Raw genomic sequence first — 19,407 nt, forward strand, 5'->3', positions numbered from 1 at the left:
TGTCTTCTGTGGGGAAAAAGGCAGAAAAGAAGACGATCTGTAATAGGTGGAAGAACACAGGAGTTTAGCTGAACATTTCAAAAGGAAAGTACTCTTTAAATACCTAATCAACAGAATTAGTTTCTAATTTTCACTTTGTTCAAATTATAAACCTTCAAGTAAATTCAGATCTACAAAAATCTTCTGAAATATCGCACAACACACCCATAATGCTGCTACTGGACTTTCTGGTCTACACTGGGAATTTACATTGGTACAACTACACCACTCAAGGATGTCAAAAATGCAAGAGCGGTAGCTATACCAACTTAATCTCCGTCAACACTAGCTTGATGGACGAATTCTTCTATTGACCTAACTGCCATCTCCGAAAAAGCTGAATTACCTATGCTGATAGGACACCTGCTCCTGTTGACATAGGTGGCATCTACACCAGGGTGGGGAATCTGTTTTTGGTCAGGGACCACCCACAGAAAAATCATTCGGGAGCTGCACACAAGTGAAAAACAAACAGAAAAAGTCTGTAAATCGGCTTCAAACAAGCAAAAAATAAAACTGAACCAAAGCAAAACCTCACGGACCTGGCTTCCTACAAGCTTGGAGCTTACCCAGCAATGGGGCAAGCCGGCACTCACACACTAGTCCCAAGAGGGGGAAAGGGTGCCAAGAGTCAGAGATTTGCCATGGCGCTGAAGCATGAGCACTGGCTTAGCCTGCTGGGGGGGGAAGCCCCAAGCCTCACTGTGGTCTGAATCCAAGTAAGCTGAGGGCTAGATCCAGCCCATGGGTTGCAGGTTCCCCACTGCTGGTCTACTCTTTACCACTGCAGCTGCCCACTGTAGACACACCCTGAAGCTAAGTATATTGCCCAAAACTTCATTTTCTCCTGGAATGCATACCTAAGAAATACTTTGCCTGTTTATAGTTCTTTTCGTTGATAGGGTCACAAAGTGTTTTAATCATTTATTTGTGTAATTTCTAGCACTGAAGTTGCTGACCAACATATCAAGCACATTTTAATATCTTTAGTACATAATGAAAGCCAGTGCACATTTACAGAACTTCAACAGAAAAAAAAAATACATTCTCTTGAACCTGGGAATGTATTAAATGCTCAAAACCTGGGGACAGAAAGTTCTCTTATTCACTGCAAAGTCTAGGCCCTTCACCTATAAAACACCATACACACTTGTACTGCTATATAAATACAATCCTCCCTCCCCCCCCCCCCCAAAAAAAAAGGTGTGGAAGAAAACCATCCAACTCTGAGAACTGCAAAAAATATATCACCCCCAAACAACACTCAACAGAGCCTTGCACACTTGTGGTGTAACAGGATGACAAGCAACTGCTTCTACAAAAAAAAAAAAGAGGTGAAAGTAAGCGGGGGCGCAGCTCCAACAAGAGCTGGCTGAGCTGTGGCAAAAGCCAGCAGGGAGCTACTGCAAGCTGGCAGGGACCCAGGCTGCTTACCTGGAAGAAATTTTAAGTTACTTTCACGGCTGAAGAAGTGCAAACAACATTTCCCAAATTGCTTACAGAGGTGACTCTAACCAGCGCACGGGGAAGCAGGTCGTGAAGCGAGCCTGGAAAGCCCCGGGGGGCTGAGGAGAGGAGCAAGGTGCAGACCACCAGGCAATCTGTACCCCTGCTCCCCAAAGCGGTCACCGGTGCCCCAGTGAGGAGGGGACTTAAAACCTGAATGTCAGACTCGGCGAGCGTCTACAGCGGCCGAGGCGCGGTGGGTGCTCAGCACACTACCGGAGTCACCATGGCAACAGTGGCTCTGTGGCACCGGACCCAAGCCCAGAAGGGACCCGTACCCCTGGCTTCCTCCCCTCTCCGCGCTGTGGGAGCCTGCAGCACTCGGATCCAGCATGGGAGCGCGGAGGGCAAGGTACCCTGGGAGTTGTAGTTCCTTGGCCAGCTCTTTGCCTAGACAATCGGCCCTGCAGCAGGACAAGGACTACATTTCCCAGCATGGCTTGGGGGGGCGCTAGTAACAGGAAAGGGAGGGGGAGGCGCTGAGCACAGCAGCTTGCTGTGGCTAAGAGAGCTTAGCTTGCTGCTGGAAGGGGGGTGGCCCTGTGCCTGGAGGGAGATGGGTGCACAAGGGAGCAGAAGGCTTTGGCCGGGCTATCACCCTCAGAAGCTGGATTAGGGGTGCTGGCAGTCCCGAAAGAAGGAATTGGGTGGAATGAATGGATATTGCACCTTTGTCTGCAGCTTAGCAAGGGAGGTATGTGGAAGTAAGGGAGGAAAGGCACTTACTGAGGGGCCTGGGCAGCTGTAGGCATAATACCAGAGACCTGGGAGGATTTGATTCAATTTCCACTTCTGAGCCATGGAAGCAGAAATTGTTTGTTTTTTTTTTTATTCCTGGAAAATATTGTATCTAATATTCAGAAAGCGAATCGAGCACCTGTCTTCCAGCTTTAAACGCCCTCAAAATCTGGATGTGTTCAGATTCCATTTGGGCGGCTGTTACTTCATTTCTCCCAAGTCAAGCACTGATCCACTGTAATTTGCTGTACAAAAAATAGGATCAGATCGAGCAACACATGCTGGCGTCTTCCCAGTACTAACTAGGACTGGAGTTGCTGTTTCCAACAGCCGTTACTTTTTTAAGTTTTCTTCTTTTAAAAATAATACAGGGGTCTTGCATTGGCAAATTTCCCAAGGAAACCAAGAGTGGAACAAAAGAACAAAAAGGCACCTCAACTTTTCCTCATGTGGGACAATATGTATCCAGATATCCTCCAATCACACCAACTGAAAATTAGTGATAGAAATGTAGCCATGTTAGTCTGGTGTAGCTGAAACAAAATACAGGACTATGTCAGAAGCCTTTTAAATCTGCACTTGAAAGGGAATCCTCTGAACTGTCATTCATGCTAAAATTCGACACTCTGCGCGGGGGTCTCACTAAAGACTCTAGCTATCTTACCCATTACGAAGATACCTTCCCCAATTATCACCTCTAATACCATTAGCTCACAGACATTTACTTCCCCCCCCCCCACCACGCATCCCCCTTCTGTTCTGAAATTAGATTTGTCCTTTTCATATGTGTTCATTTTTTTAAATTGTATCCTTTGGTATATATGGTTGTGACTATTTTCTTCCACTGTTTGATCTGAGGAAGTGGGTCTGGCCCACGAAAGCTCATCATCTAATAAACTATCTTGTTAGTCTTTAAAGTGCTACATAGACCTGTATTTTGTTTCAACTGAAAATTGTTCCACTTTACTTTACCTCTGTAACCATGCAGGAACCAGTCTGGTGTTCTGTGCACATCCAAAATTCCTACTGAATTCAAAAGTGCCTTCCTTTGTAACCATAATACCTGATATTCTTAGCCCTTGTAAGTTAAGCAGTTTATATTTAGTAACTGGGTGGGAGGGCCTCCCCCTGCCAGAGCTGCAGTGGCCCAGCCTTTCTCCCTATTGCAGCCTGTCCCTGAACTCCCCCACGAACCACAGTCCAGGTGGCCTGTCCTTGGACACCCCAGTGACACACAACTCACCCTTGTTGGTGACTCACTGAAAGTCTCAGGCACATGAGGCTGAATGCAGAGGTGTGCAAGGAATGAATTTGCAGCCTGGGCTGGTGTCCAGAGACAGGGAAATGGTTGGGCATGGGGGACAGGAGCTATACCGTACTCCTTCCCCTCGTCACCAGACCCGGAAAGAGAAACCGAGGCCTCTCAGCAGCTACTTAGTTTTGAGGTGACAGTCCAGGGAAAATGGTGCTGCCTGCCAGGGGAGGGACCAGTTCTACCACACACCAGCTGTGGTGCACCTCGGCCTCCATCTTCTGTACGGCAGCTTGTGCCCCTTTTCCCTGGGCATACAGTGACAGTCGGAGTCCTGCTTAAGAGGGAGGATAGAGCTGGTGCGGGTTACATCTTGCCCAGCCCTGGCTCGACCGCTGCTGCAGATTCCCTCAGAAAGGGGTTTTCCCCTCTATGGTGGCATGGAAAACAGTGCAGCCAATACAGCAGAGGAGAGCTAGAGACTCCCCCAGAGGACTTCTCTGCTTGCAGGGGCTCACATATACACTATAGTCAGGTTCAAGAATGAGCCAGGAGTCATCCTGAGACTACAAGGATCTTGACAGTCTCTTCTTCTTGGCTCCTGATTAGGAAGTCCCATCTGTTGTATATATGTTAGAAATGAACAGGCATAGTAATCCAACACACTACAATACCTGCCATAAATAGAGATGCTTATGGATTTCTTCCCCCTGCTCCCAGACAGGAGAGCCCCATATATAACAGATTTACAAACTTAATTGTACCAGGACTTCTTTCTGACAACAAAATTTATTATCCAACTCCAGATGTGGGGGGAGGCAACATCTGACCCCACCCAAGTCCCACTGTCCTGAGTGGAGGGGCTAAAGCCCGACCCCACTACTGTGGGACGGGGCTTAAAGCTAAAGGCCAAATACTCAGTACCAGGCAGGGGGGCTGTGACCCAAGCTATGCCACTCAAGGCTTTGGGGTTTGACTCAGGGCGGTAGGGCTTGGACTTTGGCCCCAGGCCACAGTAAGTCTAAGCCAGCCCTCTTGACCCCATTAAAACAGTATTTCAACCCACTTTCAGTTCTCTAACTACAGTGTGAGAACCACTGTCCTGTTATCAAATAGGCACTACTACTACTGTGACTTGTTTGAGGCACAAGACCTTCTAGCAGTGGTTTTTCAAACTGTGGTCTATGGACCCCTGGGGAGCCTGTTTAATTGGGAGCTGTGCAAGATTGTTACCACAGAACAGTGGTTTTCAGTTTACGGTTTCCAGATCTCTGTGGGGCCACAGACTATGTCTAAGATCTCCAAAGGAGTCTGTACCTCTATCTGAAATTTTTTAGGGGATCCACAAAGGAAAATGGGTTAAAAAACTGGCCCTATAGTAACTAGGGATGTTAAAGCGTAACAGTGTAGATGAATCTTAAAAAACAACAAATAGTCTTACAACACCTTAGAGACTAAAAAAAAACCATGTAGATGGTATCATGAGCTTTTGTGGGCACAACCTAAATGTGTAAGGTTAATGTTCACAGTTATACACTCCCAGTACACGTGATGCAGAGGCAGCAGCGCAGGGCGGCAAGCAGGAGCAGCTATACACAGGGAGCCAGCTTAAAAGCCAGCTCCTGGCACACACCAGCTCCCTGGGAGATGCTTGCCCCCTGCGTGTAACAGTGTAACTGCTGAAATTTTCAGCGGTTACATGATTACTTAATTATACACATTTTAACATCCCTAATAGTAGCTACTGACTACTGAAAGTGATGTATCTGAAGCTTAGCCCCTAAAGCAACCATGCAATTCTGGAGGTAGTATATGTATTCAGGCTGTAGGGAAGCGTTCCTGTGATTATCAGACAAAAATTAACCCAGAAATAATAAGCAACCAGGGGCACACAAAGGGTTGCTAAAGACAACAGCTTCATCTCAAAGTGATGTTTCACCAGATGAGGCTTTGTTGCAAGATCCTCTCTTCTAGGCAAATTTAAATGTCCTGCAAAATAGATCCATTCTGGTGATTCTCACCAGAAAGCTTCTCCACAGCCTAAAAGCTGTCCCTGTCAGGAAGGTTTGGGGGGCTATTCAGCCTAAGGTCTGATTTATAACTGGATTTTATACCAGTCCAACTATTTTGGTTGGAGATGTGATACACCAGTAAAATATAAACCCCCTAGTTTAGACACTGCCTAAAGATAACATACCAGTGTACTTTATTTCCCTTCCTGTATGGGAATAAACTTTAGTGGTATAGTATAGTTGAAGTGGTACAATTTGTGTGTAGCCAAGGCCTAGATTTTCTCTCCAATTCCATCCCATGACTGCTAATTGTACCCTCTTATTAAACCTTAAACAATTTCATTCTGTCCTTGACATCTGCCCTTTTCAAATACCTACATCTCTGCACCTCTACATAATTTTGTTGCTTTTCTGTGAATTTCCTCCAGTGTCTCAACAACTTTCTAGTACAGGGCACAGATTCCTAAAAGGGAAGCTGATTTCGTTACAAATTACTGAGAATCAGAGTTACTTGGAAGCTGCTAACCTACTATCCCAAACAATATGGCTAAGGCTACACTACATGCTTTGCCGAAAAAGGCAATGCAAATGAAGCGCGGATTAGCATTTTTTTGCGCTTCATTTGCATACTCTCTTTCGTTCCGTTTTTGCCCAGAGGGTTTTTGCGCAAAAACAAACAGTGCAGATGTTTCCTTTTTGCGCAAAACCCCCTTTTTTCACAAGAGGCTTAACTAGACATGATTTGTAACACTGCCTCTGACATAACTAAGTGCATGGGGTTATTCCTGTTACTTTTCCTTTAAGATACACAGCTCATTAAGAAATGTCTTCTTGCTTTCACAAACTGGAGTCTGCTGGAATAACATAGACAAAGTTTTACTTTTGAATAAGCCTCATTTTCTCTGTCATTTGTTTTCACTTTGATTGCTCTGCAGAACGTAAGTAAGAAAAAGATTTTAGTTTCCCCTACATAGCATATTATTTACATCAGTCATCCCAGAAGGTCAGTGCCACTGGGGTGTCATTTAAGCACAATGAATATAAAGTAATGAAGCTCTTGCCAGAGTGGATGGACATAACTTCTTAGAGAAAGAGAGAGTTTCCAAAGCATGTGGGGAAAACACAACGGGAGACCGAGTGAATTCATCACACCACAAAAATGTCTCCATCCTGTCGACAAAGTCATTAAAGGAAAATGAACCATTGTTGCTCTAGACGTTTGCATTCCTTTGGCATGGTAACTTCAGAACAGAAGAACTGGGGCAGCGAGAATTTACACGCGGTGGAGGAAAACATCTTTTTTTAAAACAGTTTTTAAAAATATAGCGTCCAGAATATGTAATGAAAGAAATTCTCCATGTTCCAAAGAGGAGCCAGAGTCTCTTCAGAAGCCACAACCAATAAGGAACCATCTGCAATAGGACAAGGAGGTCTCTTTTCCTCCTGCCAGACTGTCAAGCCAAATGCCAAAAATGGGCAATTCTTTTCGAATGACCAACAAATGAAGTCCTCTTTTAATTATACCAATATTTCTACCTTTTGCTGAACCATGATGGTTCTCATTTTCAAGAAGCATTATTAAGGAGTTCTTTTCCCCTCCCTCCTTTTTTGTAACTTACTTTGTTTGCTTTCACTAATGCTTCACAGTCTCCGTAGAAACAATCTGGGAGGAATGTGGGGATTAGAGAGGTTTGCTGTATTCAATTTTATTTAATTTTCTGGCAAAGGGTGTCCAAATTATAGAAAAATGTCACATGTGTTTGCAGTCAATTGTAGCATATATCAGTTTCAGGTGCTAGGTTTTATTTTTAAATACAGATTTTTCTCTTCCTGGGAACACCACGTTAAAGTAAGAATGGCAGATATGTAGGGTATAACATCAAAGGTAGCTCTAGAAAACTGGAGCAAAATTGTTCATGTATGTATCCCTTGTTCTATCAGCCATTCCATAGTAAGGCAGAATCCTCTCAATTGATAGACTGGCGGAAAGAGAAACATGCAAACTAAGCCATCATCTTGATTATCAAAGCCTCATAGGAATGTGTTACAGTGGAAACCACTTCTGCTTCACCAGTTGCTTTGAAAAGAGTAAAAGACAAATCACTAACCCATTTTTAAACCATGGCAATAGGAGAAAATTGTCTTTAAGGTAGAGCAGAGAATTTACATAAACTGAATAGAATGACAAGGAGGGGGAGGGGCAGACATATGCCAGCAAACACCAATTGACGCCTGCTAATTACTACAAATAAGTTTGCAGACAACAGGAAGCATGTTGCTTTTGCATCATTTAAACCATGCTAGTGCAGTCAGCTAAATCTGCTCCCTGGCAATTGTCCCAATGAACTGGGCAGGCTGTTTATTAGGGTTCTGATTAAAGTGTATTGTATAATATAATACGTATGTAGTTGCCAACTCTTATTAGCTTCTGATTCATATGGATAAAAGCACGAGAGAAGACCAGAAGAATGTGAAAATAATGGTGTATTTGCTAGAGATGTAAAATCTCATTAAATGGTATGTTTAACTGGTTAACCATAAATTGGTGGCGCGTTGGAGCGGCCCTCAACTTGCAATGCAGCAGTCTAGACTTCATTGGAGCACCCTGCTACTCCCGGCACCCCACCACAGGCTGTGACTGCTCAGGCCAGACTGGAGCACCCTCCGCCTGCAGCACAGCGAGCTGCTCCAGCCAGGCTAGGCCCGCCGGGCTGCAGATAGGTGGCTGCTCCAGCCAGGCCAGGTGTACTGCACCACACCAGAGGTGGGTGGGGGAGCTGCTTCGGCTGAGTTGGAGTGCCCTCCCCCACTGGTGGCGCAGCAGGCTGAGCTGGGCTGGAGCAGCCCCACCCATGTTCCAGCCAAGCCAGGCCACCAGTTATCCAGTAAGCATTACCCAATAAGGTAATGTTAACCACTGACATCCTTAGTATCACCCTTGGACAAGTTAGAGTAAACCAAGATTTGAAAAACAGCATTAGATAGCACAATGTGTTGTTATGACAGATTAGTTGGGTTGTGAGATCCAGATATGGCTTAAAACAAAGGTGGCCAACTCACAGCTTGTGAGCTGCGTGCGGCTTTTCACCCCTGAAAGTGCAGCTTGTGAAGCCTCCCCCATGGCTCGTGAAGCCATTCCACACACCCCTACAATCGGCCCCCGGCCATCTGTGCTCACCAGCAAGATGCTGGTGGACAACATGAGCCTGATGTGGCCAAAAAGGCTGCCTGTGGTTTTTAAAGCGGTAGCGTCATTTTTTTTTTCCTCAACAATTTTGGTGCAGCTCTTCGCATTTTTTCCACCGCTCTTTCAGGTCTCTTCATTTAATGGGTTGGCCACCCCTGGCTTCAGACCTGAATTTGTAATAATTATGTAACATACTTACACATCCTTCCTTTTATCAGTTCTGTATAGAAACACAGCAAAAGCTACAGTTGCAGTTGTAGTACAGACTGACTTTATTGATCTGAGGCAAGGGTGGGGAACCTCAGGCCAGGGGGCCGGATGTGGCCCCTGGCTTGCCCTGATCCGGCCCCCAAAGCTCAGGGCTCCCCTTAGCATTGGGAGCCTGCATAGGTGCTCCAGCCTAGGGATGTAAACAACTAGTCGACTAGTTGACTATCCTATAAGCAAATGCTTATTGGACAGTCTCATTGACTAGTTACTTCCCCCCGCCTTGCCGCCTCTATCAGAAACAGGCAGCAAGCGGGGGGAAGAAGAGGGAATATTTCAAAGTGGCAGCGCCGCTTTGAAATGCCACGAGGAGCCTGACGCTGGGCGGAGCTGCCCTATTCACTAATTGAATAGTCGATGCAAAAATGAATTGACTATTCGATTAGGTAATTACTCGATATTTAACATCCCTACTCCAGCCCCCCTGCTGTCCCACCATGGTGCTGAAGCACACACAGTCTACTAGCCTGGGCTCCCCTAGGCTCTAGTGTATGAGAGGAATTTGGGGAGTGTCTTTCTCCTTCTCAGTCAGAGGCCACGTCAGTGAGGGTTTGGTTTGGTTTTTTTGCTTCTCAATTGTGTGTGGCCCTGGCTGATTTGTCTGTGGGTCTGTAGCCCAAAAAAGGTTCCTCACCCCTGATCTGAGGGAATCCACTGAAAGCAAGGACATGCAGAGACCTATTGCTTATGAACTGTCACCTGCCCCTTTCCCCTACCTCACTCCCTGCCAGGGGTCCCGGCTGCCCATCCACACACCACAGCACTTGGGTCCCAGATGCCTGGCCCCACGTGATGGAGGGGTTTGGCTGCTGTGTGGTCCCGTGTCCAAGGCATCACTCCTGGCCCTGCTCTGCAGAGGTGGCGGGGAGGGAGGAGCACACTGGCCATAGGGAACCATGAGCCGTTTTCAGGGGAGTACTTTGGTTTGTAACCTGCGGCCCACCTAACACATTGCGGGATGCACATGCAGTGCACAATGATAAACAGGTTCAAAACCACTGCTCCAGATTCTCTCTCCAGGGATAAACCTTCTCTTGAGAGACCTCTGTGGTTAAAGAGCCCCGACCAGGAGGGCTCATACTTTGAAGAATAAAGCCTGATTCACATCCCCATCCCCATTGCCCATACATTTGGAGCCATGACTAAAGCAAGAGCGGAATGCTGTAGCTAAACTGTGAACAGGAATCAGGCAGCATTGCGCAGGGCTCCCTAGCTAGGAGGAGCAAACATAGCCAGCCAGAGTTCCTTCCAGCCACAGAGCATACAGCCCACCTAGGAGCCCAGCTCTCTGTGATGTGCCAAAGTCAGCCAGAAGCATAGCAATTACTATAATAACAATTTAAGTCCTGGTATTCAGGACATTTGCTGTCATTTATGTAAGTGAAGTAAAATATATTAATCAAATATACAAATCAAAACATAATGTAAATCATGTAGGGATTTGGGGACAGACTTTGCCCCAGAGAGAAGCTGGACTCTCAGTCCTTGTCACTCCCAATTCATGCATCTGTCTTGCTATGAACCCTGGCCATGGGCCTGTGATGGATAGGGAGAATAAGCCAAAAGACTCAGCTCCTCTCTGTTCAGAGAAGGCAGAGGCACATAAAGCCCTATTACTTCTTTCTGGCCTGTATTTAGTATAATGAAAATTTCCAGAATCAAGCACATTCAAAACAGTAATTTTTGGAAGTACGGGAACAGTGCCGAGAAGTTGCATCAAATTACTCTTGGGCTTCAGAATAAATAACATCAGCCACAAGCTGCTAAGGATTTAATTTCCTCAGCGTCCTGAAACAAATTAATGTTACTTGACCATGCGAAGCAGACAGAATGCTGAGTCTACAGTCTCATCTTCCGAAAATGCTTATTTCTTTAATTCTTATGTCAGATGATTTTCTCAGCCCATTATTGTCAGATAAAAATGTGTTGATTATCTTTGATGGTAAGGAGTATTTTTTTCTCAACAAATGTTTAAATATTTAGTGCCAGATTCCACCATTAAATATCTGACCACAGCTCTCCTTTACTTAACGGAGAGCTGTGCATGTGTATTTAATGACATAACTTGTCCTTTATGCTTTAGATTTCAGCACTAAATTTCCAGTGTAAAGTATACTGTGGACTATAATACACAGGGTACACTTACACATTTCTGCCTTTCTTGTGGATATAAAAAACTGTCTTTAAGAAAGCTCTTGATGACTGTTCTTCCCTCTCTTCTAAACAGAAAGTGTTCCTCTCATACAGAGTTTTGATCATTTATCTGACTGGGAAACAGATAAGATACATTTTATCTGTGTGCTACTCCTCCCCCATTTCCATTCTGCCAGTTTTAATTCAGCACCATGATACAATGGTAACAGGCACTTTAGAAATACTATTGGATAGATTGGTGTCCAACCAGTTCTGAAGAAGTAGACACTATAACTAGCCTCAACCGGCCAAATAGCTACATGTGGCTAGTGTGTTGGACACCACGGGATGAACAGATTAGATAAAGTATAATTTGTAAATTGTGAACAGATCAAAATATTGATTTTAATCTATCCAATTCTTCTTTGTTTGAAGGTGGGAATAGGATATACCCCATCTCCTTTCTCATGAACCTGTGTATAGGCTGAGATCAGTTGAGGCATTTTTTACTGGCAATCTCTAGGACTTGAGGCAGGGCATAATCAGTCAAGAATTCTAGATTCTGGAATATTTTCTCCTCTTTTCTTCCATCTGCTCTATATTATCAGTTAATTGTCAACACAGATAGCTGAGGGCCTATGTTTCTTCTGCTATGTATTTCTATAATTCTTTTGGTCTTGAGAGTATGATGTAAACCTCACCTATTCACTCAGAGAAAAAGTGGGAAAAAATCTCATAGAGAATAATTCTGCAAATAACTACCACATTGGATATTTCTTCCTAATCTTCATCAGTTGTAGTTGACTTATAGTGTGGAGCATAAAGGTTTATATAGTCTTTAAAAGTGTTTTAGTCTTATTTGATGTCACTGTGGATATTCTCATTATATCAAATATTGACTTTCAAAGCATTCTGTAGCTTAATAGAGCTTTGGATGTATGAGGGTCTTGATGGTGACTAAAGTTAGTAGAAAGATATAGGGATTTTTTCACAAAGTTAGTTAGCTGCTTATCTATATATTTATTTATTTCTGGTGGTAATTTGTGTCCAAACCACCTAGACTGCAAAACAGATGCCTTGTATTTTTAGATGAAATTTTCAGTGGGAGTTGGGATCCCTAGCTCCCTTAGCTTTCTTTAAAAATCCCAGACTAAATAAATATGTAGGTAAAATATAAATTTCTAAACTTTTAAAAATCTTATTCAGCTCCTGGCCTCCAGGATATTTGACATCAATGAGTTGGACAGGTTGGTTATCTGTTATGTATAAAAGAAAATATCATCATGTATAAATTGTTAAAGTGTTGCCTTGACGGTTACCTTGTTATTGTTCTTGTGTTAGCTTAGCTTTGCCACAACAGCAACACCAAATACAAAAAGGAAAACTCTCCTAATGTCCTGATGCTTTCAATAAACTAGTCAACTAATAATGAAGAGGCTGAAGAGTAATGGGGTCTGGTTGATGTATATTTAATAAAAACTAAAACAAATCCCAGTGTAAGTATAGAGAAATGTATATGATATCTATCAAAACTGTACATATTGAGGTTGTATCCTGCTATCCCACACTGTACATTACCTACCTTAAATCATAAGTTCTTTGGGGTCAGGACTGTCTTCCATTGCGATTGTGTGAACATCACCTAGCACTGTGACTGCTACTAGAATCCAAATACTAAATAATACTCACGTAGAAAAAAAGAAACATTAGTGGGAAGATAAGGGAAAAAAATCTGATGAGCTGTTGACCCACTAATCCCTGCATTAAGCCTGATAATATTTGGTTGAAGTAGGAGGACAGTGGGTTTTTTACCTTTTTTCATTGGCAGACCCCTACAAAATTTTAGATGGTGGTATGAATCTCTTTGGAAATTGTAGCTGAAAACTACTGTTCTGTAGTAACAACAACCTTCCACAGGCCCCTCAGACATAGTCAAAGGATTCCAGGGTCTGCAGACCACAGGTTAAAAGCCACTGAACAGGAGGATTTAGAAAGACATTAGAAAGACTTGATTTAAAGATTCAAGTGTTGCAGAGACTTCAATTCCTGCACACAATATTTATGTATATACTCAGTCATAATAGATTAACACCCCCCAATAATGGTCAAGTATCTGATATACTCTAAAGTCTACAAAAGCATGGAAATTCACAGTTAATGCTAATACTGCAGACTTAACACTGTTGCAGTTTCATTCAGTTGTGACTTTAGTATTGCTTACATATTGGAATAACAAGGCTGTTTCTACCCTAGGAAAATTAGCTGTTTTTCACAAATAACATATTAAAAACCTGTCCTCTCGCCACACATGTTCAAGTGGTGTTGAAAACAGTTGTGCTGCTGGGTGAACAAGGTCAGTGGACTTGAACACCCATTGTAACACGCTGTTCTGTATACCTGGACCCAAATCCTGCTTGCCTTATTTCAGGCAAGTGGTCCCAAAACCTCTCATCAAGCATGATTTACTACCACAAGGGATACTCAGCTGACATTGTTCACACTAGCAGAGCCACTATTTTCAACATTATTTGTAGTGGGCTGAAGGTGGGAAACTGATTTTAACTTGTCATTATCAAAAATGTCTCCTTTTTCAAGAGCATACAAAGTTCAAGTGACAATACATAGCATATGTGCTGAAATGCAATAGGGTGAGTTAAGGATAGAGGTTCATCACCCAACATTCTAGCCCGTACTCTGAACTTTCTTGTTTTACATTCAAAAGAGCTGACTGTCAAGTAGATTTTTCTGGTTAACTGCATTGGTAATGTCACGTGTTGTAATGACAATATGAAGAAAACGAACATCAGAACACCTGTACTGAATCAGACTAATGATCCATCTAGTCTGATTTCTGGTATGACACAGGCCACAAGTTGTGATCCGGTAGTCCCTACATCAGTATTCTGTCTTCCGACAGTGGCTGTAGCTAGATGCTTCAGTGGCAGTGAAAACAATAAGGCAATTTACCAAATGATGCCACCTCCTGTTGTCCATTCCCAGGACATGTAGAGTATGAGTTTGCATCCCTGACCATCTTTACTAAAAGCCATTGATTGATCTATCCTCTGTGAACTTCTCTAATTTTTTTTAACTCAGCTATATTTTTAGCTTTTACAACATCCCCAGGCAATGAGTTCCATAGGTTGACGGTACATCACGTGAAGAAATACTTTCTTATGTTAGTTTTAAACTGCCTATTTGTATTGTAGTGAAAGACTGCATAGATTGGAAGGGGCTGATTCTCCTCTCATGCTACTGTAAATTACAAATAATGTCATAGAAGTCAACAGAGTCACCCTGCTGTAAAATGGGTATAAGTCAGAAGAGCTGCTATCCCTAATAGTTCTGAAAAATCTGTCATGAAGATACATATTTTCATGTTAGAAAAGAGGAGACTAAGGGGGGATATGATAGAGGTCTATAAAATCATGACTGGTGTGGAAAAAGTGAATAAGGAAAAGTTATTTACCTGTTCCCATACTATAAGAACTAGGGGTCACCAAATGAACTTAATGGGTAGCAGGTTTAAAACAAACAAAACAAAGTTTTTCTTCACACAGCGCACAGTCGGCCTGTGGAACTCCTTGCCAGAGGAGGTTGTGAAGACCAGAATATTAACAGGGTTCAAGAAAGAACTAGATAAGTTCATGGAGGTTAGGTCCATCAATGGTTATTAGACAGAATGGGTAGGAATGGTGTCCTTAGCCCCTGTCAGAGGCTGGGAATGGACGACATGAGAGGAATCACTTGATGATTCCCTGTTGTGTTCTCTCCCTCTGGGCCATCTGGGATTGGCCACTGTCGGCAGACAGGATACTGAGTTAGATGGATCTTTGGTCTGACCCAGTATGGCCGTTCTTATGTTCTTATATTATAATCTTATTATATATTTTAGAAATGTGTGTCTGTCCGTCCATCTGTGAGTCCATTTGTTCAAAAACACCTTCTAAATAGTAAGAGCTAGGACCACCAAATTTGGTATGCAGCATCCTCTTATCATTAAACCAAGGTAAGATTTTGGTTGTGCCAGAACCATGGGCTGTTCCTGCAATTCGATTGTTTCTCATGAAATAGAAAGGCAGGGATCTGGTAGGAGGGACAGTTATACTGCAGAATGCTCACAGGGGAGTGGCAAGAGGCCAAAGATGGAGACCTGGATGGCTATAACTTCATTGGGCCACCAGGGGGCAAGGGTGGAGAAAGGGACAGCTATCTACTATACATTTCAGAGGTTTTGTGTGTCTGTTTGTCTCCCAGCTGGAGGACAAGAACCCCTTCCCTGGCTGTGTCAGCTGCAGCTGCAGCCATCATGGACAGACACTTCTCAGTTGGCCCCACACTGCTGAGGTGAGAGAGGGCTGAGGTTGTCTTCTCTCCCCAGGCAGCCTGCATACTGAACTCCTCCTCGTCCCCAGCCCCACTCCAGAACAATGATTTAAATGAAAAAAAAAAAACTTATTTGCACTAAGGACCCAAGCAACACTGAGTAAATCTTCTAGTAACAAATGTGAAAAATATTTAATCACTTGATTTAAATTACTGTTTTGAGCAATTAAATCTCATGGCATCCTTGTAATAAAATTCAGGTGAAAGAATTCATAATGATCATAACATAAGTCTTGGAAGTAGGAGAATAGAAAACTGTCCCCAGATCTAACTAACTTACTGTGACCATGAGCAAGCAACTTAACTTTTGTATCTATCAGTTTCACCATATGTAATTGCTAGTGATATTTACCTACCTGCCAAGGGTCTTTTGATGCTTAATTAAATTTCATTGTGAGATCTATCTTTCTATCACAGGTATATAAAAGGCCTAATCACTGTAGCATGCAGCTGTGACTAGCAGTCAGGGTTTTATATGAAGGCAACATGTAAGCGAAAAAAATTATTATTGCAATTATCATCCGCCTGGTTAGCCGCTGAACATCTTTTTACCCTTTCTGAATCAGTATGGATTTTTCATAACCCATAAACAAGCTCATGATAAGCAGATGTCAAAACTGGCTTTTTTTTTTCAGATCTATCAACTATCTATCTAGCAGGATTTTATATTACCATCCATAACTACAGTATCTAAATGCCTTCCACATAAAATTAATAGCAGTAGTAAAGCCCATCATAGACTTTACTAGTAACCAAACAAGCATGACTCAAAGAGCATATTGATTTCTTACCAGGAAGGGAATTTGTTTACTTCCTGTAGCTCACACAAATTTCCTTAGCAAAACTATAGGTGGTTATATGTATGCAGTGTTTAGAAAGTAGAGTTTTTATTGTTATTTCCTTCACTTATCAATAGGAGTTGTAACACAATTTTCTGGGAATTAAAATGATCCGAGAATTACAGCTTTTTAAATCAGAGCAGATATGCACAAAGCAGCAAAACCACACAAAGGCTCTGCAGCAATCTAGATAGAGAAATGCGGAAGTGTGAGTGTATGTGAAGAATAACCACAAGTGGCAAATACTTAAAAGGCTTGGCTGTTTCTCTTATATTGATTGCTACACTATTCTGCAAAGACTCCTATTTAAACCAGTGGGGCTACTCACAGAGTAAGGTACTGCACCATATGAATAAAAGAGGTAGATTCTGATCATTACTGACTAAACCCTATAATATCATGGACCTTATCTATACTGGTATGTTTCCTGATACTTTTTTAAAATGTGAATTATTTATTCAGTGGATCATAATAGCTCTTTGGAATAGGATACCTTGGCCTGTAGTTTCTAAACAATCCTTGCAAATGGCACCGACGCATTTTTGCGTGACACATTTTTGCACATGCAGAAATTCAGATTTATGTGTGAAAAGGAAGTTGCAAAAACTGCGGATTATAAGGTACAAAAAGTAGATACAAAACATTGTGTGCACAAACATTTAGACATGAGTAATTTGGGTACAATCTGAGAGTGTACTGATGCCGCTTTGAAATACAGATGCTTAGGGGTCAGTTGTTCAACACTTAGCCCTGGTCTACTCTAGGGAGTTATTTTGAAATAACTCCTTTTATTTTGAAATAACAAACAGAGCATCCACACTACCAAGCCCGTTATTTCAAAATAAGGGGCTGGTTATTTCAAAATAATAACACCTGCTTTCTTTAGGAAATAAGCTTATTTTGAAATAGTAATTTCAGGAGTTATTATTTTGAAATAAGTTATTTCGAAATAATTTGCCAGTGTAGACATGCCCTTAAATTGGTGAGCACTTATTCTGGCACATAGACTCATGGAAATCAATCAGTCTGTTCACATCAATAAGGGCTCACCAGCAGGAATAAGCGTAGCATGAAGGATTGTATTTTTTAAGCAGCATGCTGTATCATTTACTCAACCAAAGCTTCCACTAGTGCAAATCATGCCAACCCCATGCTGCTAAGGGAGGGGAAGAGGGAACAGTTTGAGAATATTCCAGGGACAAAGCAGGAGCGAGGTTGCTGGATATCCTCCACCACAAGGGGAAGCATAATAGGAATAGGAACTACAATGCCGGCCGACCGGGGGAGCAGCGGGGTGAGGAATAAGGAAACTACCCCGGGGCCTGGCCATTGCTGCTGCTACTACGGCAGCAGCCAGAGCCCCTGGGCCTTTGAATCACTGCTGGAGCACCACACAACATGCTCTGGGCAGCTCTTAGGGCTAGTTTGGGGGAGGGGGAGAGCGTAGTGCAGCGCACTGCTGGCGATGTTGTGGGCTGGCTGCTCCATCCCCTTCTGCCCAAGCTCCTCCCGCCCTTTTGGGAGCACAGAGCGCTCCCCTTCTTGTCCAGTCTTTTGGCCCCTCTAGGAACCACCATAGATATTCCTGCAAGAGCAGCTGAAAGATGATCATCTGCTTCACAGCCTAGGAGTCATTTTCCATTGACTGCTCCCTTGTTCCTCAGAGCCATCCCCAATGTGCAGCTCTTTTGCTCTTGATCTACACCGGAACCTATGGACCTGCAGGCCTATTGACTGCAATGTGAGTTATGCAAAAGCAAGGATTGAAGGATTTGGCCCATGGTCTTTTTAAAAACATATCTCTATAATGTGTTATATCCAAATGTATTTGCTAGAACCTAATGGCTGTTTTATTCATATTGCTTCATGCACACCCTCACTATAATTAACTGTTATTTCACATCAGTCATAGAAATAGAATCTCCTTTGCATCTGTCTTTCAAGTGTTAATGACTTTCGGGGTTTTAAGTACTTGAGTTTCATTAAAGAGCCCGTTCCACATTTGGAGCAGACAGCTTGCAAATTATCTTCTTGAAAAACACATCTATTACTGAGTTATGAAAGTGATAAATGAGTTTAGTGTCCCAAATTAGTAAACTGTTTTTTCTTCAAGTTCTGTAACTTAATAACAGCCTGCTTAAATCTGCATAAAATTTTACTTCTGGACTGAGACATCATATGCCAGATTTCAGTCTGAAAGGAATTTTTATGGCTGAGTTATAAACTTCTGAAAGCAAAGTTGAAAACTGAACTGCTGACAGTCATTCTGATAATATTTTTCAAGCTATTAGGGATTAGGATGAGACCTTCATGGAGAGATAAATTATCCCACATCTGCCTACTGAGCGATTTCTTGTACCTTATCCTGAATCATCTGGTGCTGACCACTCTCAGAGCCAGGCTATTAGTCTAGCCTGCCCATAGGTCTGATATAGCCTGATGATTCCTGTGGAATCTTTAGATAATTTAGTTGCCAGTCACTAAGTCTTGACTGATGTGTGTTAAAAATGATTTTTGGAAACTTGTAATTAAGCCAGGCTTGAGTGGATTCTTACGGGGATAGCAAAAGTCACTTCAGTGAACCCCAGCACAATTTCAAATTCCTTTTCCAAATTATGAGTGTGTCATAGCTCCCCACCGTAATGATTAGGAGAATATTTTAACAGTTGCAAAACAATGTGTTGTGTCCTAACATCCATCTAGGAAATGGCTGAATGTTCTTGCAGAAACTTCCAAAAATGTCAGCCAGAGGCAGACACCCAGTATGGAAAACCACAGCACAAACGGTTAAAATTTAGCAAAGTTCTAGGCAACTGAAACAAGTTCTTATAATGGAGGAAAGGAGGCAGTCTTAATTGCAGGTATTGCTGCCAGCTTCATTTATAATATTTTCTTTATTTTTTGCTCTTTATTACAAAGGAAATTCACATGGGAACAGAATCTCTTAGGCCATTGTCACTTGCTTTTTAACTTCTTTCTTTGTTCACATTGCTATCCTCCTGATACCATCTTCATAATAATCCACAAAGGTCTTGAACCTGAAACATG

The 19,407-nt window shown here is 42.7% G+C and overlaps 2 protein-coding genes across 9 annotated transcripts in view; one reads left to right on the plus strand and one right to left on the minus strand.

Annotated features, from left to right (window-relative positions):
- The window catches only part of SUPT3H (SPT3 homolog, SAGA and STAGA complex component), a 426,525-nt gene extending 424,528 nt beyond the window's left edge, over positions 1–1,997 (minus strand). For 2 of the 6 annotated variants that reach the window (XM_075923378.1, XM_006120667.4), the window contains exon 1: positions 1,824–1,898. Coding sequence is in view for 1 of the 6 variants with exons in the window: in XM_025183404.2 (XP_025039189.2) it covers positions 1,824–1,982 (159 nt within the window). In the remaining 5 variants the exon portion in view is untranslated. Of the gene's footprint in view, positions 1–1,473 lie in introns of all 6 variants that reach the window. The other 4 variants (XM_075923381.1, XM_006120666.4, XM_075923379.1 and 1 more) reach the window with 4 other exon arrangements.
- The window catches only part of RUNX2 (RUNX family transcription factor 2), a 213,045-nt gene that overhangs the window by 65,015 nt on the left and 128,623 nt on the right, over positions 1–19,407 (plus strand). The window lies entirely within an intron of this gene.

Source organism: Pelodiscus sinensis, chromosome 3, assembly GCF_049634645.1.
Source record: "Pelodiscus sinensis isolate JC-2024 chromosome 3, ASM4963464v1, whole genome shotgun sequence".
In the NCBI taxonomy this organism is placed as follows: domain Eukaryota; kingdom Metazoa; phylum Chordata; order Testudines; family Trionychidae; genus Pelodiscus; species Pelodiscus sinensis.